This window comes from Hemitrygon akajei, chromosome 1 (assembly GCF_048418815.1).
Source record: "Hemitrygon akajei chromosome 1, sHemAka1.3, whole genome shotgun sequence".
NCBI classification, from domain to species: Eukaryota; Metazoa; Chordata; class Chondrichthyes; order Myliobatiformes; family Dasyatidae; genus Hemitrygon; species Hemitrygon akajei.
In genome coordinates, this window is record NC_133124.1 from 137,546,799 (window position 1) to 137,571,313 (window position 24,515).

The window sequence follows — 24,515 nt, forward strand, 5'->3', positions numbered from 1 at the left end:
CAATGCTGTGCTGAACATGTACTTACTTCAGAAATTGCCTAAGGTTACCCATAGCCCTCTAGTTTTCTATGCTCTCTGTGCCTATCCAGGTGTCTCTTAAAAGACCCTATCATTTCTGCCTCTACCACCGTCGCTGACAGCCCATTCCACACACTCACCACTCTCTGCATTTTTAAAAAAAAGCGTACCCCTGACACCTCTTCTGTACCTTCTTCCAAGCACTTTAAAATTGTACTCTCTTGTGCTAGCCATTTCAGCCCTGGGAAAAAGCCTCTGACTATCCACACGATCAATGCCTCTCATTATCTTATACACCTCTATCAGGTCACCTCTCATCCTCTGTTGCTCCAAGGAGAAAAGGCCAAGTTCACTCAATCTATTCTCATAAGGCACACTCTCCAATCCAGGCACCATCTTTGTAAATCTCCTGTGCACCTTTTCTATAGTTTCCACATCCTTCCTGTAGTGAGGCGACCAGAACTGAGCACAGTACTCCTAGTGGGGTCTGACCAGAGTCCTTTAGAGCTGTAACATTACCTCTCAGCTCTTAAACTCAATTCCATGATTGATGAAAGCCAATACGCTGTATGCGTTCTTAACTACAGAGTCAATCTGCATAGTAGCTTTGAGTGTCCTATGGACTCGGACCCCAAGATCCCTCTGATCTTCCACGCTTCCAAGAGTCTTACCATTAATGCTATATTCTGCCATCATATTTGACCTACTAAAATGAACCACCTTGCACTTATCTAGGTTGAACTCCATCTACCACTTCTCAGACCAGTTTTATATCCTATCGATATCCCACTGTAGTCTCTGACAGCCCTCCACACTATCCACAACCCCCCCCAACCTTTGTGTCATCAACAAATTTACTAACCCATTCCTCCACTTCCTCATCAAGGTCATTTATAAAAATAACAGAGTAGGGGTCCCAGAACAGATCCCTGAGGCACAACACTGGCCACCGACCTCCATGCAGAATCTGACCCATCTACAGCCACTCTTTGCCTTCTATGGACAAGCCAGTTCTGGATCCACAAAGGATCCTTGGATCCCATGCCTCCTTACTTTCTCAATAAGCCTTGCATGGGGTACCTTATCAAATGCCTTGCTGAAATTCATATACACTACATCTATGGCTCTACCTTCATTGATGTGTTTAATCACATTCTCAAAAAATTCAGTCAGGCTCTGAAGGCACGACCTGCCTTTGACAAAGCCATGCTGAGTATTCCTAATCATATTATGCCTCTACAAATGTTCATAAATCCTGCCTCTCAGGATCTTCTCCATCAGCTTACCAACCACTGAAGTAAGACTCACTGATCTATAATTTCCTGGGCCATCTCTACTCCCTTTCTTGAATAAGGGAACAACATCTGCAACCCTCCGATCCTTCGGAACCTCTCCCATCCCCATTGATGATGTAAAGATTATTGTCAGAGGCTCAGCAATTTCCTCCTTCGCTTCCCACAGTAGCCTGGGTACATCCCATCTGGTCCCTGTGACTTATGCAACTTGATGCTTTCCAAAAGCTCTAGCACATCCTCTTCCTTAATATCTACAAGCTCAAGCTTTTCAGTCCACTGTAAGTCATCCCTACAATTGCCAAGATCCTTTTCTGTAGTGAATACTGAAGCAAAGTATTCATTAAGTACCTCTGCTATCTCCTCCGGTTCCAGACACAAGTGGTGCATACCAGCTTGATTAGAAATACAATTTCGTAGTGCAATGTATGATGGAATTTTACAAAGTTTGATTGATAAATGTGTTTGTGTCCTTTGTTTGTATATTGCGAACTTCCTGTGCACATGCAACAGCATTGAGTGAGTTTACCGCATCAGACTAAATTGGGAGAAGTTGAGGCCTGCTTTGACATTATTTACCACAGAATTTGAGCTCTTTGTTGTTTTTCGGTTAGCCCCACAGGTACACTTCTTGGTGTTTCTGTCCTTGAGGCTACCTTATTGCTTCAGTGACTGACCCATGCCCTTTCTGCACACATCCCCTTGGACCCCTGGCCTGGTTATCTGGCCTACTGAACGGACCTCTTAGTATGCAAAGTGTGCAGCATCCATTTTGCCATCTGGAGCCTGGCTTCACAATTGATAGATTTTCACTGTGAGAGGAAAGCTCAAAATAAATGTGTGTTTCCTGTGTAACACTGCTTTGCTGCATCTTTTCAGTGAATTAATGCTTTCTAGCCCATGATATCTAAAACCTTTGCATGGAATCTTGTGTAGATTTAGGTATCATATGTCTGACCTGGTGCTGGCTTCCAAAATGAGAACTTTGCATCCTCTCTTGCCCTACCCACTCATCTCACAGCATGCTATACCATTATCACAAACGCAGGAGTCTTCTCTGACGCATGGTCTTGTTTTCCTAACATGGTGTTATACCTTCACTCTTCCAGAAGGTGTTGGCACAGAAAATCAATCCAGAATTGCGCATGTTCGGCCAATCCATTTCGGGAGGAGTGGACATGGATGGAAATGCTTATAAAGGTACACGAGTGCTGGAAGTCAGATTTGACAATAAAAACAGAAAATTCTGCAAGATCATACTTGGGAGATCAGACATCATCAAATGAAAATAACACAGAGTCAAGTCATCAGAACCAGGAAAGTTATCTTGAAGTTGCAGAGAATGGGTAGGGAAGACTAAATAGGCTTGGGCTAGTGGTGTTCAAATGATTCCAATGAAATATGGCTGTGAAGGCAGGTTTTGATTAACAACTTGCAGAACATGGAAGAACATAGAAGATTGAGGGGAGATTTGGTAGAAGTATACAAAATTATGAGGTGTATAGATAGGGTAAATGGAAGCAGAGCTTTTGCACTGAGGTTAAGTGGGACTACAATGGTAGGTCATGGGTTAAGATAGATAGATAGGTAGATACTTTATTCATCCCCATGGGGAAATTCAACATTTTTTCCAATGTCCCATACACTTATTGTAGCAAAACTAATTACATACAATACTTAACTCAGTAAAAATATGATATGCATCTAAAATCACCCTCTCAAAAAGCATTAATAATAGCTTTTAAAAAGTTCTTAAGTAGTTTACTTAAATACATTGAGTCCTAATCCCGGCACTTTAACATATCTTACTCCTGGCGGTTGAATTGTAAAGCCGAATGGCATTGGGGAGTATTGATCTCTTCATCCTGTCTGAGGAGCATTGCATCGATAGCAACCTGTCGCTGAAACTGCTTCTCTGTCTCTGGATGGTGCTATGTAGAGGATGTTCAGGGTTTTCCATAATTGACCGTAGCCTACTCAGCGCCCTTCGCTCTGCTACCGATGTTATACTCTCCAGTACTTTGCCCACGACAGAGCCCGCCTTCCTTACCAGCTTATTAAGACGTGAGGCGTCCCTCTTCTTAATGCTGCCTCCCCAACACGCCGCCACAAAGAAGAGGGCGCTCTCCACAACTGACCTATAGAACATCTTCAGCATCTCACTACAAACATTGAATGACGCCAACCTTCTAAGGAAGTACAGTCGACTCTGTGCCTTCCTTCACAAGGCATCTGTGTTGGCAGTCCAGTCTAGCTTCTCGTCTAACTGTACTCCCAGATACTTGTAGGTCTTAACCTGCTCCACACATTCTCCATTAATGATCACTGGCTCCATATGAGGCCTAGATCTCCTAAAGTCCACCACCATCTCCTTGGTCTTGGTGATATTGAGATGCAGGTAGTTTGAGTTGCACCATATCACAAAGTCCTGTATCAGTTTCCTATACTCTTCCTCCTGTCCATTCCTGTCACACCCCACTATGGCCGTGTCATCAGCGAACTTCTGCACATGGCAGGACTCCGAGTTATATTGGAAGTCTGATGTGTACAGGGTGAACAGGACCGGAGAGAGCACGGTCCTGTGCTGCTGACCACCGTGTCAGACCTACAGTCTCCCAACCGCACATACTGAGGTCTATCTGTCAAGTAGTCCACTATCCAATCCACCATGTGAGAGTCTACTCCCATCTCCGTTAGTTTGTGCCTTAAGATCTTGGGCTGGATGGTGTTAAAGGCACTAGAGAAGTCCAGGAATGTAATCCTCACAGCACCACTGACCCCATCCAGGTGAGAGAGGGATTTGTGCAGCAAATACGTGATGGCATCCTCCACTCCCACCTTCTCCTTATACGAAAGGTGAAAAGTTTGAGGGAGAACATGAGGGGAAATTTCTTCACTCAGGGACATGAGAGTGTGGAATGAGCTGCCAGCGCAAGTGGTGCATACCAGATTGATTTCAATGTTTAAGAGAAGTTTGGGTAGGTACACAGATGGCAGAGGTATGCTCCCCCAGTGCATGTCATGTTTGGGAATGCAGTTTGGCATGGGCTAGATGGGCCAAATTGCCTGTTTCTGTGCCATACTTTTCTATGACTCTATAAAGACCAGAAGGAAAACAAAAGCCAGTGTGATGAAAGAGAAGGACAGAAATAAATTTTTGTAGGAGAGAGGAGTAGAATTTTCCCTTTTCACCCAGAAACAACCCTTTCCATATTCCATATTTTGTTTTTCCTTGTGATGTACAAAGATACTATTTAGCTGATTGAGAGCAATCCAATCCCTGTATTTGTTCACCGGTAACATAATTTCTTGTGCATGCTCATTAATACTGCTGGATTCTCTAGCCGTCCATCTAGACTGGATGCTGTCTAGAGTAGCCCATTAACTGAACAGCCAGCATATTTTTGGGATGCAGGGGGAATTGGGTGACTCGGGGAACTAACTACATTGGGAAACCACTTAGATTAGTGACTCACAATCACAGAGTCTGCAGATGTTGAAAATCTTGGGCAAAACACACAAAATGCTGGAGGAACTCATCTATGAAACTGAATAAACAGTCCATGTTTCTGGCCGAGACCCTTCTGCAGGACTGGTGACTGTTTTGTGGAACACCTGTGCATCTTGATCTTCCAACTGAATGTTATTTCAACTCTCCTTCCCAATCCCACACCAACGTCTCTACTCAGCCTTCTCCATTGCTGCAGTGAGTTACAGCGTGCCAGAGCACAGAAACAGGCCCTTCAATCCATTTAGTACATGCTAATCTGTCATTCTGTCTAGTCTCATTAACCCATACCTGGACCCCACCCGTAAGCTTACTTATCCAGACTTCTCTTTTATGTTGCAATTCAACCCACATCCATCACATCCCCTGCCAGCTTGTTTCTCACTCACACCATCGTCAAGTTCCTCTTAAATATTTCATCTTTCACTCTTAACATATGAATGACCTCCGGTTCTAGTGTCAATCATCTCTCAATGTGTGAGGCCAAGCACAAATGTCCCATATTCTGCTTGGGTCACTAACAGCCCAATGGTATGGTTATTGATTTTCCCACAGACATTCACCTGTACACCTAGATTTCTCATCTGGTTCACCTTTCCTCAGTTCTTGGTAAAATATGGAAATAGAAGCTCAAGTTGGTGGGTTTGCACACACCATAGGTGTTCTACAAAATGATCATGAGTTTACAGTTAGAGTGACCTCCAATTCTGGTTTAATGCTTAAGCAATTTCTAAGCCCCGCTGTTTGAAGCTTTACTCCCGGACAGACGTGTCAAGATGGCCCTTAAGCAGTAGCATGAAAAATTCTCACAAGTGCTTGTACTTTTACGCCATTCATTGGGAGAAAAATATTCTGTAACTTTGAAACTGCAAAATGATTTGTGGAATTATTAGACTGTCTGCTTTCATTGCAGATGTAACCATTGGTGCTTTCATGTCAGACAGCGTGGTTCTGCTGAGGTAAGAACTGTTTGTTTCTTTCTGTACTTCAAAGGTGTTTTTGAATTGCTACTGCATTGAATTATTGATGTTTATTGTTTTAGTTGTACTTTGTAAAAATCAGCTTTTAAATTTTTAAAGAAAATAGTAACGTTGCTGATAATCTGAAACAAAATTACATAATGCTGGATATGTATACAGTTGGCCCGTCCACCTTCCAAAAAGACTAGTCTAAGCTTTTCCCATGAAAGGTTATGGTAAAGACGTTTGTATTTTTACTGACTTTTAGGCATTAGCATTTTTTCTCGTAAAGTATTTATGTTGGAGGGATTTTCTGCTCAAAGTATACTGTATGCATACATTATCCATGGCTGACATAACTTGCATATGAGTTAGGAGCAGGAATTAACCACTTAGCCCCCTTAAACCCACTCAGCCAAAAACTGGCCAGTGTGAATTATTGTTATATCTGCTGTCTTTTCTTGCCTTTGCACCCTCAAATCACATTAATTTAACAATAAATTAGTAGCATAAGGGAGGTCAGGATCATATGCTGATTTTTTTTTAAAACTTTGTGCCAATGTTCTTAATAGTATTATATCAAAAATAATTTGTTAAAGATTTATAATGGTTTTAAAGACTATTGAAATTCCATTCTGAACCTAGCAAAATAGATTGAGTTTGCTTATATACTGTAGAGGATTTAGGGGAGACCTGATAGAGGTATACAAAATTCTGAGAGGTACAGATAGGGTAAATGCAAGCAGGCTTTTTCCCACTGAGGTTGGGTGGGACTACAACCAGAGGCCATCGGTTAAAGGTGAAAGATGAAATGTTTAAGGGGGAACAAGCAAAATTTCTTCACTCAGAGGGTCATGGGAGTGTGAAATAAGCTGCCAGCGCAAGTGGTGCATTCTTGCTCAATTTCAATGTTTTAGAGAAGCTTGGAGAGGGTCATGGATGGTAGTGGTATGGTGTCTATGGTCCTAGTGCAGGCTGATGCAAGTCAGCAGTTTAAATAATTCATCATGGACTAGATGGGCTGAAAGGCCTGTTTCTATGCTGTACTTTTCTATGACTACCCAACTACTGATCAAAACCTGCAAAATATAAATTCATCTTTTACAAATCCTTTTGATGTCTCAAAATGTTTTCTGTCTTATAGACGCTATTCCTACTTGTTGCAGACTCCATTTTATAGAGTCATTAGAAAAGTACAGCACAGAAACTGGCCCTTTGGCTCATCTAGTCCATGCTGACCCATTGAAACTGCCTAGTCTCATTGACTCTTGAAGTTCGTAGTTTTATATTGTTATATATTTCCTCTGTGCTGTCTCCAAGGTCTCAATATACACTTTGTGTCCACTTCATTAGGACAGGAGTGCAATCCACTTGGTTCCTGCTGTTGTAGCCCATCCACTTCAAGGTTTGATGTGCTGTGCATACAGAGGTGCTTGTCTTCACATCACTGGTGTAACACATGGTTATTTGAGTTACTGTTACCTTCCTGTCAACTTGAGCCAGTCTGGCCATTCTCCTCTGAGCTCTCTCATTAACAAGCTGTTTTCACTTATGGAACTGCCACTCATTGGATTTTTTTTGTTGTTTTTTTGCTCCATTCTCTGTAAACGGTGTGTGAAAATCTCAGGTTCTGAGATATTCAAACTACCCTGTCTGGCAGCAACAATCTTTCTATGGCTTAAGTCATATTTCTTCCCCATTCTGAGATTTGGTCTGAATAGCAGCTGAACCTTGTGGTCATATCTGCCTACTTTTATGCAGAGTTGCTGCCACATGATTGGCTATTGGGACCACTAGCATTGCCCATGGGCTCCACTCAGCCTTCGAAAATTTTCCTCAACCTCCATGTGATCTGGCTCTCTGGCTGCTTCATCACAGTTGGTATAAGTAACCAGACATGCTTTGTAAAACATAGACATGGCATTTTCATTTTTACCCTTGATATGTTTGTGTTTGCCTATGCCATCCTTAAAAACTGCAGTAGATCATCTAGTACCTTTCTTAATTTGCTTTCTGTTGACTCTATTGCAGAGGATGTGCAATGCAAATGGTGGATAGATCTCTAATTATGTTGTAGTTGTCTCAGCCAATCATTGTCCCACAGTGCTGGCCCTTCTGTTTTTATCACATAAAAGCCCAATGTGGCTTGTTGGTTGTTGTATTTAGTGTTACGAATATCATTCCCACAGGAGTTATCTTTTCTCCAGTATACGTTCTTAGTTGGATATCTGCAGGCTTCAGTTCAGCATCTTTGAAATGCTGTTCAAATTCATTTTCTAGAATGACTGAAAAAGCCAAGCCAGTGTCCAATTCCATTTTAAGTAGTTTGCCGTTCACTTTTCGTGTTAGCCATATTGCTTGGCTCTTGTTAAATTTCCCAGTGTAAATCCTGAGGCTACTCCATCCTGTGTCACACCCATCATTATAAAAGTTGTCACCAACAGCATGCAAATTAGTGCTCTTGACTCTTTATTTTTTTCCGTTCCCTGTGCAGTCTATTTATTTTGGTCTGCTTACATGCTCTTTGTATGTGCCCTACTTTGCATTTTCTGCAAGTTTTACCTTTAAACCTGCATTGGTCTGGTGAATGCGAGCCCCTGCTGCAACAGTAACAGTTTCTTTGGTCAGGCAAGTTTCTGTTTAGATGTTGCAATTTTGTTTACACTCACTCTCACTCCTGACTCTAACTCACTTGCATCTCTGGCTGCTGTTTCCATTGATACAGTGATTTCAGCTGTTCTTTTAAATGTGAGTTGCCCTTCTGATAGGAGCTGCTTTTGAATCTTTTCTTGCCAAATTCCAAAACTAATCGATCTGTCAGTGCAATCAATGGTTTCAGTTATAAATGTTGCTGCATTACATTCATACTATCAGCAGCACTTGTTTCATTTGGTTTGGTTGGAGTAATTAAACTTCTAAGCAAACTGAATGCCAACAGGCCAGCTGGTCTACTCCTGCTCCTGTTTCTTAGTTCTTATGTAATTATGCTAGAGAGAGCGCAGTGGAGATTTAGAACAGCTTTGCTGGGACTGATGAGCTTTAGTTGAGGCTAGGATTGATTTCCCTGAAGCAAGTGAGGGCTGACCTTGAGGAGCATAAGTAAGTTGGAGAGACAAGAGACTGCGGGAGCTGAGGCACCGCAACAAATGTGCTGGAGGGACTCAGCAGATCGAGCAGCACCTGTAGGAAGAAATAAACTTAATTTTTCAGATCAATATCTTGCATCAGGACTGCTGCCTGATCTGCTGCGTTCCTCCAGAATATAGTTTGTGGCAGAGATATGGAGGTTTAAAACTAGCATGGCAATGTCTAGAACTGGAGAGCATTGGTTTAGGATGAGAGGGAAAAAGCGATTTGGATGGATACGTGGGCAGGGATTTGGACCAAATGCAGGCAAACTTTGGCAGTTTGGTAGGACTCTAATAATCTTTATTTTGGCATTTTTACCAATTTCCTTCTAATTACTCAAGAAGCATGAGAAAGGAGAATTTCTTTCATGATTCATTAATTGAATGTTAAAAATGTTTTATTTCTTGTTTTCAGAGCTCGTCCAGTTATTACTATGGAGATTGTTATCCTCCTTCCTGGCTCAATTAACATCACAGCTCCACAGTGCCATGATGGCTTGCAGTCATTCAACTGCCTAAATGTCACTACTTGTTTCCGCTTTCATGGCAAGCAGGTCCCTGGTGAAATAGGTAAGAATCTGAAGATGACGAGTTCTGGGCTCAGTATTTTTTTTGTGCTCACTAGCACTTCCTGGGTGGTTGAACTGCTTGTCGATGGATTCATGGTGTTTGTTGTAGGACTGAATTGCTCTGATGTTTATGGTTAACCCGCTTTAAACGGCTGTCAGACAATATACTGATCAGCCTTGACATGTACAAATATCTTGTTTGCAATAACTATCAATGAGATGATTAGAATTTGTACTTTAAAAGTATAATAAACTTGGTCAGTATGGTACTAATTTGGGCAATTAATTGAGTTGGATGTTCAATGGGATTCCTTTTATTCCTTCAGCCTTGTTCATGTTTAAATAGTTTTTGTACAAGTTGGACATACTTTCCATTTGGCAAAAGTCTGGTATGAAGGCTGAGTGCTATTTTAAGGCAGATTAACTCTTACTGTAAATGCCTTAATGTAAGCCAAAACTAACATGAGGAGGGAAATAAAGAATGGTAATTCACCTCTTATTGGAGTCCCACATGAGGATAATAGTTGTGTTCTTTCTACCCTATACAGTACCTGAGCTCTATATGTCAGAAAATCTTTTTCAATCAATTAGAAGCTTTGGGCAGGAGTAGTTCTGCCCTTATGGGAAATGATACACACAAGCTTTTGAAGTATGTTAATTCCTTGGCATATTTGATACTAGTTTCATTTGCTAAATCAAAAAATTTCACTGCTGATCATCCTCAAAGGGCAGTGTTTTCTTATTAAGCCCATTAGTTCTGTCCTTGCGTCTTTGATTATTGGTTTACTGTACTGCTGCGGCAAAAAAAAAACAAATTTCATGACAGGCGATTTATGATAAACCTGATTCTGATATGGGTCTCTAATGTGGATGGAGAGTGGGAAGGGGCAGGGAGAGGGGAATCACAGTTAGGAAAAGGGGAGTGAGGGAGAAGCACCATTCTGTAATGATCAATTAACCAATTGTTTGGACTCAAAGGACCTTGCCTGGTGTTTCAGAGCAGGGTGTGACTGCACTCAATGCGCCCCCCTCCCTGCCCCTGCTCTCCTTCTCTTGTCCCAGACCTCCCCTGTGGTGCTACACCTTCATCATTCCCAACATCCTTTGCTCCCTCGATTTACTAACTTGCTCTATGCTCCACATTGACAGATACAGTACTGTATAAAAGTCTTAGACAGCCTAGCTGTATGTGTGCCTAAGACTTTTGCACAGTACTGTATGTAAATTTTAATTTGCCATGATTGTCTTTGGTTTCTTTTGATGATACTAAGAGGTAGGGAAAGAGACAGAAAATCCATTGTTTGAAAAAAAAATTAGAAAAAAAAAATTGGCAGGTAGCATCTTAGAACACTGGGGCTCTAGATCCTGACCTCAGATGCCCTGGTTTTCTCCCACATGTTGTCAGAGGGATACAATTTGATGGGTTAGCGAGCTGTTGCAATTTGCCCCAAGTGTATACATGTATGGTAGAATCTAGGAGGAGTTCATCAGAAAGTGTACAGAATAAAACAAAATTCAATTGCTGTAGGATTGATGGCTGACATGTACTCAATAGGCCAAATGGCCTTTTCTTCTCTACCACTGAAATACAAGGAAAGCTTTGATAAGTAGATCCAGAACTGAACAAACATATAGGAGCCTGCAGTGCATGTGAATCAAAAATCTGCAGATGATTTGAAATGAAAACCAAAAATGCTGGAAACACTCAGCAGCTCAGGCAGCATCTTTGGAAAGACGATGTCAGCATTTTACTTTGGAAAACCCTTTGCTAACACTGGGAAATAAATAGTTTGAAGATGCATAGGGCTGAAAGAGAGATGAAAAAATGGGATGCACAGGACAAGGGGTTGAGGGTTGAAGTGATAGGATGTTGATATGCTTACTGACAGAACCACTCTATGACAGATGTCATAGCATTTGTCATGTACCTGGCCCAGACACATAGAAAACAAGGACACTTGCATATGTTAGAATGCTGTTTTTGGATTTCAATTTGGCAGTCAACAAATTAATCAGTCACAGTAAATTGCCCCTGTGTAATAAGTGGTAGAATCTGGCAATTGTAGTGGAGTTGATAGGAATAAGATGGGGTTAGCATATGGTGGCATTGTGTTAGTGCGACACTTACAGCTCCACATTGGAATTTGGAGTTCAGTTCCGGTGTCCTGTGTAGGGAAATCTGTACGTTCCTCTTGTGTGCATGTGGGTTTCCTCCAGATGCTCTGATTTCCTCCTATAGTCTAAAGGTGTGCTGGCTGTTAGGTTAAATGGTCACTGTAAATTGTCCTTGGCTAGGGTTAAATTGTTGGGTTGCTGGATGGTGTGGCTCGGTGGGCCGGAAGGGCCTGTGTCTCTAAAATAAAATTTTAAAAATAGATGGATCAGTGTGGGCTGAAAGTTGTTTCTGTGCTATATTCCCTACAATTCTGACTTACTGGACCATTGTTGGAACAGTTGAAATTTATCGGTGTGGTAGGGCCCAGGAATGGTGGCTGCAGGAGTAGACATGTTGGTGGTGTTCAATAGGCACAGACAGACATGTGGGCAGGCAGGGAATACAGGGATGTAGATCATGCATGCAGATCAGTTCAGTTTAATTGTGGTTGGCAGAGGCATCGTGGGCTGAGGGGCCTATTTCTGTGCTGTATCATTCTATGTTATTTCTTCAGTCAGGATGCCATAAACAAATTGTTTAGAGTGGGAGGAACATACAAAAATTGATGTGACAGTCATCCAATCTGCATTTTGCTTCCTCCAAAAGGAAAGTGTATTCAGACCCTTGAGCCTATTTTTCCATTTATTTAATCATGACTGAATTGTAGTTTAAATTAATCCCATTGTTTACTTACTCCCAAACAAATTTCAGTTGACCATGTAAACGTAGATTATCTAGGGGAAGAATTCCATCTTCCCTCATTTTCTGCTGAAATATTTTCCCATGACTTGAGCTTGTTGCTCCTTTCCAAGACCATGAGACATAGGAGCAGAATTAGGCCATTTGGCCCATCAAGTCTGTTCCACCATGTCATCATGACTGATCCATTTTCCCTCTGAGCCCCAATCACCTGCCTTCTCCCCATAACCCTTCATGCACTCAACAGTTTATCAATCTCTGCCTTAAACATACCCACTGACTTGGCCTCCACAGTCGTCTGTAGCAATGAATTCCACAGATTCACCGTTCTCTGGCTAAAGAAATTCCTCCTCATCTCCATTCTGAAAGGACGCCCCTCTATTCTAAAGCTGTGTCCTCTAGTCTTAGACTCTCCCTCCACAGGAAATACCCTGTCAAAATCCACTCTATCAAGGTCTTTCACATTGGATAGGTTTCAGTGAGGTCACGCACATTCTTCGGAATTCCAGTGCATAGAAGCCCAAAGCCATTTCCTTGATGTCCCCTACAGAACATATTTTTTTCTCTGGGCCTAATTGATTCTTTGACGTTTAGAAGAATGAGGGAAGATCTTATTGAAACATGGACTATCCTTTAGGGATGTAACAGGGTTGCAGGAGAACATCAAATCAAGGGATATCATTACAAGTTTAGAAGTTGGTCGTTTGAAACAATATTCTGGTATTCTTTACCCCGGATGTTTGTGAATTCTTGAACTTTACGGGTATTTTAGGAGGAAAGTTGATAATATATTATCAAAAAGAGTATTAAAAAGACTATTGTGGACACTGCAGTATTGGCTCAGGAAGGGATGAGGTAGTGCAGCCATGACTTTGTTGAATGGTGGGCGGGCCGGGCTTTGTTTGAATGGCCAACTTCTGCTCCTGTTTCCTAAGTACTTGATCACGGAGTTGTTGAAAGCTACAATGCAGGAAAGAGGCCCTTCAGCCCATCTAATCCAGGCTGAACCATTTAAACTGCCTAGTCCCATCGACTTGCACCTTGTACCAACCTTCATACAAATTTCATCTTTCATTGCTTCAGCATCAAGGGCAAGGCTAGCATTTATTTTCCATTCCTGGCATTTGGAGATCTCCCAGTGGCCACACATTTTAATTCCACTTCCCATTCCCATTCTGATATGTCTATCCATGACCTCCTCTACTGTCAAGGTGAAGCCACACTCAGGTTGGAGGAACAACTCCTTATATACTGGCTGGGTAGCCTCCAACCTGATGGCATGAACATTGACTTCTCTAACTTCTGTTAATGCCCCTCCTCCCCTTCTTACCCCATCCCTGATATATTTAGTTTTTTGTTTTTTCTCTCTCTGCCCATCGCTCTGCCTGTTCTCCATCTCCCTCTGGTGCTTCACCCCCCCTTTCTTTCTCCCGAGGCCTCCCGTCCCGTGATCCTTTCCCTTCTCCAGCTCTGTATCCCTTTTGCCAATCACCTTTCTGGCTCTCAGCTTCACCCCACCCCCTCCGGTCTTCTCCTATCATTTCTGATTTCCCCCTCCCCCCCCTACTTTCAAATCTCTTACTCTCTTTCCTTTCAGTTAGTTCCAACGAAGGGTCTTGACCTGAAACGTCGACAGTGCTTCTCCCTATAGATGCTGCCTGGCCTGCTGCGTTCCACCAGCATTTTGTGTGTGTTGTTTGAATTTCCAGCATCTGCAGATTTCCTTGTATTTGGAGAAAGATGTTATAATACACCTTTGATGAACCTCTGCAATCCTTGTGGATTGTCCTGGAACAGGTGGAGATGGGGTGTGGTTGATGCTTGTGTTGGGGCTGCGATCAGCTGTTGGACAGCTCAATGCTGTTCATTGCTAAGGACATGATGTGTTTACTTGTAGGATCTGTACTAGAAGACACTCGCTAGTGTCAGATATCCTGGGTTGTTCCTGCTGAGCCAAACTCACTTTAAATGGGGCAGAAGGGCTGTTCCTGCCCTATTTGCACAATTGCGGAAAAGGCCCGTAGATATGTATTCAGACTGTTGGACATTATTGTACCTGTCCAGCTGTCTCATCATATGCTTGGTAACCAGCCGTCTGCCCATACTTGTCAACAACGTGTTTCAGACTTGCAGTAGAGAATTGCCTTTGTGCTGAATTATCTAGAGCTAAGCCATTTTATCTTAGAATGAAACATACTCTCATGCTATCTTTCAGCATGTTGTAATTTAATGGGCTACCTCTGTGTATTGGGGATTGCATTGGAGTGATCCCCTTCCCCCTCCCCCTCCCCTGCAGATAATGAACACTAAGCTGAACTCTACTAAAATATGCCTTCTGTGTTTTATATTGTATTTTTGCTCATTTTTATAATGCCATTTGCGCAATATTTTTGCACATGAGGGGGAAGGTGTTTGATGTTTGATATTTTTCTTTTGGCGGGTTAGTTCCTTTGTTCCATGACGGCCTGTAGGGAAGATGAATTTTAGGGTTGTAAACTGCATGCGTACTTTGATAATAAATGTACTGTGAACTTTGAACCTGTCACAAACCCATGTCATATGCGCGTGTGTGAAGAAATGTCAGTTGGAAGACAAAAATCTGTGTTCATTTATTTTCTAATTTTTTCCAAAAATTCCATGAGAGCTTATTTTATTTCTCCTATCTCAATTTTTATCTAGTGACTTGTGAATTTTGTAAGGGCAAATTTCTGTTACATAAACAACCATAAGGTGGATTTCATTTGAAATTTGATTGACAGGATAGTTATGTCTCTGCTACTATTTTTATGCATCATATTTCTTTGGATTGGAATAAATGACTCATCACACATCATATACTGTGGATATTTTTAAGTAATATTAAATAAAATAAACTATGGAAAGTTCTTATCTTCCTTGATGAATCCAAACACTGATTGTGGTTACTAAATAGTGAATGGAACTAATTAAGAATGTTCAATTTAAGTATAGAGTTTAATCCTGGCAGGAGGGCAATCACTGCTGTTGCTCTTCTGAGCAAGAATAGAAGGACTCCATATAAAGGCCACCTCAACTCGTAGTAAATTGAAATATTTGCCACTGTGCGCACTCAAATTGGGATCATCTGTAAGGGAGAAGAATGGTCAATCCTGGACCCAACATATCCATACAGCTAAAAGAAGGCACGATGGTGGCTATATTTCATTAGGAGTTTGAGGTGATTTGTTATGTCACCAAAGATACTCTCACATCTCTACAAATGCACTGTGGAGAGCATCTAGCTGGCTGCATCACCATCTGGTATGGGGGTGGGGGGCCACTACACGGATCAAGGTATGCTGCAGAGATTTGTGAACTTATAGCTCCATCACAGACACTATCCTCCACAGTATCCAGGACATCTTCAAGTAGCAATGTCTCAGAATGCCAGCACCAATCATTAGGGATCCCCATCATCCAGGACATCCCTGGTTCTCTGATACCAGGTAGGAGGTGCAGGAGCCTGAAGGCACACACTCAACAATTCTGGAACAGCTTCTTTTCCTTTGCCATCTGATTTCTAAATGGACATTTTACCCGTGAATACTACCTCAGTACTTTATTATTTCTTTGCACTACTTATTTAATTTAACTATTTTATATATATATATATATATGTGTGTGTGTGTGTGTGTGTGTGTATATATTATATATAATATATAGACATACATACAAAGACAACAAATTTCACGACATATGCTGGTGATATTAAACCTGATTCTGATTCTGAACTGGTCTGTTGTATCTGAATGTGCCTTTGCCTTTTGAAAAACATGGTGTAGGGTAATGCTGAGAAGCATAAAGGTGGCTGGAAGCAAAGCAAAACACAGCCCCTTGAATTGAACAAATTCCAATTATAACAAAAAAAGTGATTTGTTGTGACCTTGTTGCTGTGCCCTTCTGGGAAAACCATTACTTTAGTCTGAAAGCTGTCACCTGGAGGAAATGACAAAAAACCGGAATCCTGTTTGAAATCCTCCCAGTTCTGCATTAACACAGAGGTCCTGAGCTTGCTGGCTGCTCTTCACCAGTAACTCTTTTGTTGCACTTTGACGTTGGGTTGCCTCAGTGCCCAGCAAGGATCATGATCCTGTTCCCGGTTCATTGCCGAAGGGGCTTGTTGGCAGAACCTGACACAGTGTGAAACATTGCAGAGAAATGGCTGTCGGGTCCTGATGGAAATAGTTGCACCTTGCATTGTTTTCAGTTTGTTGTTCTAGGTTTTTTTTTAAAGAGTGGTTTATAAGACTTTTTAATTAGAGGCATGGAGTCATTCAGCTTGGAAATAGGCCCTTCGGCCTGATTGGCCCATACCGACAAAGGTTCTCATTTCTGTTCATCCCCTTTGCCTGCATTTGGCTCATATCCCCCCAAACCCTGTTCTCTTCATGTACCCATGGAAGCACCAGACTTTGCAAGGCCAGTCAGAGCCTGGGTCGACTGCAGCCTTGTGTGTTGAGCCGGCACGACATCCGACTGTCCGCAAAACTAAGAGTGTATGAAGCTGTTTTCCTCGGCAGTGTCCTGTGCGGATGTGAGACCTGGACGCATACAGAAGACTCCTCAAAATGCTAGAGGGATTCCATATGTGCATTCTGAGGTTGATTCTTGCCTTCCATTGCCAGTACCAAGTCACAGACCTAGAGGTCTATGAGTGCTGAGGCCGTGATTGTAAAAGCACGGCTTCAGTGGACAGAGCATATCATACGCATGGAGGATTCCCGAATCCCTAAGCAGCTAATATATAGTGGGCTTTCACTGGGCAAGAGGAATCAAGGACTGTGTGAAAGCTAACAGTGCGCACTCTGGACTTGTGCCAGAACAACTGGAACGGAGTGCATAAGACCAGAGTGGGTGGTGAGCCCTGGTTAGAACCACTCACAGCAACCTGCAGAGAGATGCTGAGCAGTGCCAGTCGCTGCCCCACGAAGCAGTAGCAGCAGCTCCACTTCCCGATCCAGCACAGTTGTCATGGCGCCATTGAGGACGTCTACGTCACTCGCAATTTGGACTCTGCAGCCTCCAACAAATACACAGCAGGACTGCACCAAATCTGACTGTCATTGGAGATGATAGACAACCAGTCACCTTTTAATGTTGTTAACGTGCTTGCCTCAACCACTTAACTTATTCCATATATTGATTGCTTGGGAAAATGTTGCCCCTTGGGTTCTTTTAAAATCTCTTCCCTTTCACCTTAAATCTTTGCCCTCTAGTCTTTGATTCTCCAGTCCCAAGAGAAAGGAACTGTGCACATTTATCATATCTATGCTCCTCATAATTTTATGCACACCTAAAAGGTCAGTCCGCATTCTTCAATGGTTCGATGAAGATAGTTCCACCCTCTTCAAGCTCCCTCCATAACTCAGTTCCTCAGTCCCAGTAACACCCTCATATATTTCCTCAGCATCTTTGCAGCTTAATTATGTTTTTCCTTTAATAGGGTGACAAAAAAGTTAAACACAGTATTCCAAATGCACCCTCACCAACTTTTTATATAATTGGAACAATAGTATTCCAATTTTATACTGTGACAGATGAAGGCCAGCATACCGGAAGCATTCTTCACTACCCTTTCTGCCTGCGATGCCGAAGTCTCTCTCTTCTCACTGCTGCCATCAGGAAGAAGGTACAGGAGCCTCAGGACATACAAAACCATATTTAGGAACAGTTACTACCCCTCAACCATTAGACTCTTGAACCAAAGGGGACAACTACACTCAACTTCACTTGCCCATTCATTGAGATGTTCCCACAGCCAATGGATTCACTTTCAAGGATTCTTCATCTCATGTTCTTGATATTTTAAGCTTATTTATTTATTTATTTATTTGTGTATTTATGTATTTATTTATTTATTATTGTTTCTTTTTTGCATTTGCAGTTTGTTGTTTTCCGCAGTCTGAACACCCTAGTTGATTCTGTTGTAGTTATTATTTTATAGATTTGTTGAGTATGCCCGTAGGAAAATGAGTCTCAGGTTTGTATATGATGACATCTACAGTGTGTACTTTGATAATAAAATTTACTTTGAGCTTTCAGGGAACAATGTACTTGTATTCCTAGCTTCCTCTTTTCTACAGTACTACCCAGGTCTCTATGTGCACTGTGAATGTCCTACCCTGATTTGTTTTCCCAAAATACAACACCTGCACTTGGCCGAATTAAAGTCCATTTGCCATTCCTCTTAGCCAGCTGATGAAGGTCCCTCTGTAAATCCTGATATCTGTTTTCACTGTCAATGATACCACCTGTTTTAGTATTATCTTCAAACTTACTAACTATCCCTGGTGCATTCTTATCTAAACAAATTATATAGATGACAAATAGCAGTCAGCTTAGTGCCAAACCCTCGGGGAACACTACTAGTCATGGGCCTCTGGTCTGAAAACCAACCTGGCACCATTACTGTCTGTTTAGTTCACCTTCAATTCTGTTACTCTCCCCAAATCACACTTGATCTAACTTTCCATTTCAAGGTCTTTCTGAAGATTACTTTGCTTATAGTCCATATAGAACTCTTTGCGTTTTACTTGATTTTGAAGATGAACATTGAGAAGAATGCTGAGTCTAGACAAGTTGGACAGTTGTCTGAGTCAGTTGTAAGGCCCACTGCGGCCACTCTGACCATCAATTACCTACTTGCAATAATCCCAACCTTTATACTTCCCACTTTCCCACAACTCCCACCAAATGTCAGTACATGTCCACTGAAGGCAATATAAAGTGATCAGTTAACTTATTAATAACCTTCATGATCTGGGGGAAAAAAAACTGAAACCCAGAGGGTCACAGGAGAGCTCCCCACGGACAGCACTTGAAGTCAGAATTGAACCTGGCTCTGAAGCGGTGAAGTAACAGTTTCATCACTGTGCATCATTGTAAAGGGAGCCTTTTCTGATTCGCTGCCAGTGACTAGTGGTGTTCTGCAGGGGTCGGTGTTGGGACCGCTTCTTTTTATGTTGTAAGTCAGTGATTTGGATGATGGAATTGATTCCATGTGGTCAAGTTTGTGGATAATACGAAGGTAGGTGGAGGGACAGGTAGTGTTGAGGAAGCAGGGAGTCTGCAGACAGATTAGGAGAATAAGCAGAGAAGTGGAAGGTGGAATACAGTGTCAGGAAGTGTATCATCATGCACTTTGGTAGAAGGAATAAAAGCATAGACTATTTTCTAAATTGGGGGATATTTCAAAAATCTGTGGTTCAAAGGGACTTGGGAGTCTTCGTGCAGGATTCCCTGAGGGTTAACTTGCAGGTTGAGTTGGTGGTGAGGAAGGCAACTGCCATGTTAGAATTCATTTTGAGAGGACTAGAACACAAAAGCGAGGATGTAATGGTGAGGCTTTATAAGGCACTGGTGAGGCTTCACTTGGAGTACTGTGAGCAGCTTTGGGCCCTATACCTCTTAAAGATGCTGAAATTGGAAAGGGTTCAGAGGAGGTTCACGAGAATAATTCTGGGAATGAAAGGAGCTTTTGATGGCTTTGGGCCTGTACTTGCTGGAGTTTGGAAGAATGAGGGCAGATCACATTGAAACCCATCGAATGCTGAAAGGCCTTGAGAGTGTGGATACGTAGAGATGTTTCCTATAGTTGGGTGAGTGTAGGACCAAAGGTCACAGCCTCAGAACTGAGGGACAACCATTTAGGACAGAGTTGAGGTGGAATTTCTTAGGCTAGAGGGTGGTGAATCTGTAGAATTCGTTGCCACGGTCAGCTGCAGAGGCCAAGTCACTGGGTATATTTAAGGTGGAGGTTGATAGGTTCTTGATAAGTCAGGACATGAAATGTTACGGGGAGAAGGCAGGAGATTGGGTTGAGAGAGAAAATGGATAGGCCGTGCTGAAATGGTAGAGTAGACTCGATGGGCTGAGTGGCCTAAATCTGCTTCTATGTGTTATGGTCTTATAAAAATACAGATCCATGCAGCCATAGCTAATTACCCAGAATCCAGCCTTCCTGCATTTGTTGTAGCTGGACGCTTTATTTTGAATGGATTCCCATCTCTCAAAAAATCAACAGTGTGTATCATAAAAACATGACCTACCAACATGCCGTACCAGACTCTCAATAATTCACTCCTTCGTTGCAGAACTGGTTTACAATCTGACAGCAGATGTCGTCAAGAAAGAGAAAGGCCTACAGACCCGAGTTTACATCCGTGCAAACGAACCAGTGAGCCAGGTCACGGAGAAGATTGGGCTGACCTCTAAGATGGAGAGTTGCAAGCATTATTTTGTTGTTGTCAAGGTCAGTATATTTTATCTAATTTTGTTTCATATTAAGCTCAATTCTGTTTTATCTTTTGAAATCAAGTTTTTATTGAATAGATGAAAGTGAGAACCAACAAGCAAAATTGCAGATATTATAAGCTTGTATGCAGCGTCTGTGTTAACTAGTAAAGCAATAGCACGAGGGCAACAATCTAAATGTTGATCACATGGCTGGTTTCTTTGTGTTGTGAAAATCTGCTGGACCGTGAATCTGTTGGGTTGCACCATTTACACTGACGGATTTTGGTTTGCACAGACAACCTGCAGGTTGCTGTTTCAAAATGGGTTGTTCATTTATCGACTGTTATTTGTCTTCTCCCTATTTACTTTGGATTTGGAATTAGATGATCAAAGCCATTTACATCTGGCATGGTTGCATAATTGATAACTCAGACGAAGTGATCAGGTTACCCCAGTGAGTGACAGGGCTAAGACAGGGCCAGTGTCAAGAGAGCAACTGGGCCGTGCTGGACAGGCAGGGCCAATGCTGTGCGAGTGATTGGCCCTGCCGGATGGGGCGGGGGCAGTGCTGTGCGAGTGATTGGCCCTGCCGGATGGGGCGGGGGCAGTGCTGTGCGAGTGATTGGCCCTGCCAGATGGGGCGGGGGCAGTGCTGTGCGAGTGATTGGCCCTGCCGGATGGGGCGGGGGCAGTGCTGTGCGAGTGACTGGGCTGACACAGGTCCGATGGTGACTGTTCCGGGATTAGAGCAGTGTAATAGGAGCATCTGAGATGGGAATATAGGCATTGCCATGGAAACAGTTGGGGTAATGCTTAACCACTAATACCTATAGTTTTTAATTTTTTTAAACTTAAGCACTTGTATTTATCATTCTGTATGGTATCTCTTGAGGATCTACTGGAATGGCCTGCTGTGTGGATGCTGAATCTTTGCCATCCAGACAAATTGCATTTGTACATACCATGACTGTACCTACTTAAGCCCCTGGCTTAATGTTCTTGAACATAGTGGTTCGATCTGGTTCCACCACCACCTCTGACAGTAAGTTCCAGATATTACCTCTCACCTCTCCACCTCCCGTACGGACTCGACTACCACTGGATGCATTTCCTCTGCCAGAGTCGTGTTCCTTGTGAATGCAGCCCAGTGTGGCTGGTAAACTCCATCTGAGGCTAAATACTGGCACAAGACTGACGCTATTCCACGGAGGTTGGGTGAGACTTGAAGCAAATGTCATGGGTTATGGTTGAAAGGTGAAATGTTTAAGGGGAACATGAAGGGGCACTTCAGTGGAATGTGGACCAAGCTGTCAGTGGAAGTGTTGGATTTGAGTTCAATTTCAATATTCAAGAGAAGTTTGGAGAAGTATGTGGATGGGAGAGATATTGAGCGCTGTGGTCCAGATGCAGGTTGATGAGACTGGGCAGAATAATAGTTTGGCATAGACTAGATGGGCCAAAAGACCTGTTATGTGCTGTGGTACTCTATGATTCACTATTTCAACCACTCTGTTTTTAAAAAAAAACACAAATCCCCTTTAAAAGTCCTTACTTTTTAACTTAAAACTTATGCCCTCTCATTTTCAATATCCTTACTGTAGACTCTGACAACTCCACTGCAGCTTTACCTTACACTTGTCACAGCTAAATTCTAATCAGCCACCACTGTGCCCAACTTTTCATCTGATACTGCTGAAACTTCAAATAACCTTCCTCGCTATTCACAACACCGCCTACTTCCTTTGTCTTTCATGTTGCTGGTGAAACTAGAACAAGTGTCTGTAAGTGGTTCACCCATTTAAAGCAAAAGTGGTTTTCAATCTTTAGCAGGGTTCATCACACCTTCATTAATCAATACCACTTCCCATTATGCTAAGTGTAACTGCTCTTATCAGATTCTACTCTCTAGCTGTAGTTGGGCAAGCAATGAGCAGAAACTTATCATCCATGAGTTGTGGACCCTGCAATTCTGTAATAATAGCTCGTGCTCATAAAGAGAGTGGTTGAATTTTATTGGAAATAAAGGTGTGGGTAATGTGATTTTGGAAACTTGTTTTTGTGTTTTTTGTGATGAACACTTCTATCATGCAGGCAAAGCCCATGAACAGCAAATGTCCCACACTGACGTAGATCTTGATTTAATTGTTCATGCCTGCTTTAGTATTAGTAAAATGAAGTCCACTCTCTTATTGTTCTGAATTTTGCAGAGGGCACCATCATGTTACATCATTTAGATTTCAGCACCAAGGACTGTTACAGACACAAGTCTGAATACACCATTAATGTATGTAGCATTACACAACTAAAATCTTAGATAACAATAAAGTAGGAATGAGGAGAAGTTTGTAGATTGTCATAATGTTGAAGCGAAGGCACTGATGATAGCACCAGGTGGAGGAGTCCATTTATGCAGCAAAGTGTTGAAATCTGGACTCCTATAAGGATGGATAGTGGCAGCAGATTAAAAACATCTTTCAATAAAGGGATTACTGTTTGTACTTGAAAAGGAAAAGAGTTGTAGTGCAGTGGAGAAAGAGCAGGAGGCTAAAGCTAATAATGTCATAGAAGTGCACAAAGCTTGAAGTAAATTTATTATCAAAGTACATATCTGTCACCATATACAGCGCTGAGGTTCATTTTCTTGTAGGCATACTCAATAAATGAAAGGCAGCACCAACTGGGTATACAACCAGTGCAAAAGACAACAAGTGTGCAGATACAAAAAGAGGGAAATAATAATTGTTGATGTAGTGTGTGAAGGAAGAGAAGTGGGTGCAGTTACTGTTACAAGAGAGAAGATGCTCAAAATGCTGAAAGGCTTTAAGACACCTGGACCAGAGGAACTGCACCCTAGGGCTCTGAAAGAGGTAGCAGTAAAGACTGTGGTAACATTAGAAATGATCTTTTAAAAATCATTGGACTTTGGCATGGTGCCAGAGGACTGGAAAATTGCAAATGTCACTCCACTCTTTAAGAAAGGAGGAAGGTAGCAGAAAGGAAATTATAGACCAGTTAGCCTGACCTCAGTGGTTGTTAGAGTCATTTGTTAAGGATGAGGTGATGGAGTACTTGGTGACACAGGACAAGATAGTACAAAATCAGCATGGTAATCCTGTTTGACGAACCTGTCGGAATTCTTCGGAATCCTGTCGGATTACAAGTAAGATGGGTAAAGGGGATGAAGTGGATGTTGTATATTTGGACTTTCAGAAGGCCTTTGACAAGGTGCCACATGAGGCTGCCTACCAAGTTAAGAGCTCATGGTATTACAGGAAAGTTACTAATCTGGTTAGAGTATTGGCTGATTGGTAGGAGGTAGCTAGTGGGAATAAAAGGATCCTTCTCTGGTTGGCTGCCAGTGATTAATGGTGTTCCGCAGAGGTCGGTGTTGGGACCACTTCTTTTTATGCTGTATATAAATGATATAGATGATGGAATAGATGGCTTTGTTGCCAAGTGTGCAGATGACATGAAGATTGGTGGGGGGAAAGGTAGTGTCGAGGAAACAGGTAGGATGCAGAAGGACTTAGACAGGTAAGGAGAATGGGCAAGAAAGTGACAAATGAAATACAATGTAGGAAAATGCATGGTCATGCACTTTGGTAGTAGAAATAAATGTGCGCACTATTTTCTAAATGGGGAGAAAATCCAGGAATCTGAGATGCAGAGGGACTTGGAAGTCCTTGTGCAGAACACCCTAAAGATTAACTTGCAGGTTGAGTGGATGGTGAGGAAGGCAAATGCCATGTGAGCATTCATTTCAAGAGGTCTAGAATACAAGAGCAAAGATGCGGTGCTGAGGCTTTATAAGGCACTGGTGAGGCCTCACCTTGAGTAGTGTAAACAGTTTTGGCCCATCATCTTAGAAAAGATGTGTTGGTAGTGGAGAGGGTCCAGAGGAGGTTCATGAAGATGATTCCAGAAATGTAAGGGT

The 24,515-nt window shown here is 42.2% G+C and overlaps 1 protein-coding gene across 1 annotated transcript in view; it reads left to right on the forward strand.

Annotated features, from left to right (window-relative positions):
- Window positions 1–24,515, forward strand: part of itga9 (integrin, alpha 9) — a 425,264-nt gene that overhangs the window by 112,262 nt on the left and 288,487 nt on the right. The window contains exons 12-15 of the mRNA XM_073052451.1: window positions 2,420–2,510; window positions 5,732–5,777; window positions 9,321–9,475; window positions 20,440–20,597. Coding sequence (XP_072908552.1) covers window positions 2,420–2,510; window positions 5,732–5,777; window positions 9,321–9,475; window positions 20,440–20,597 — 450 coding nt within the window. The remainder of the gene's footprint in view (window positions 1–2,419; window positions 2,511–5,731; window positions 5,778–9,320; window positions 9,476–20,439; window positions 20,598–24,515) is intronic.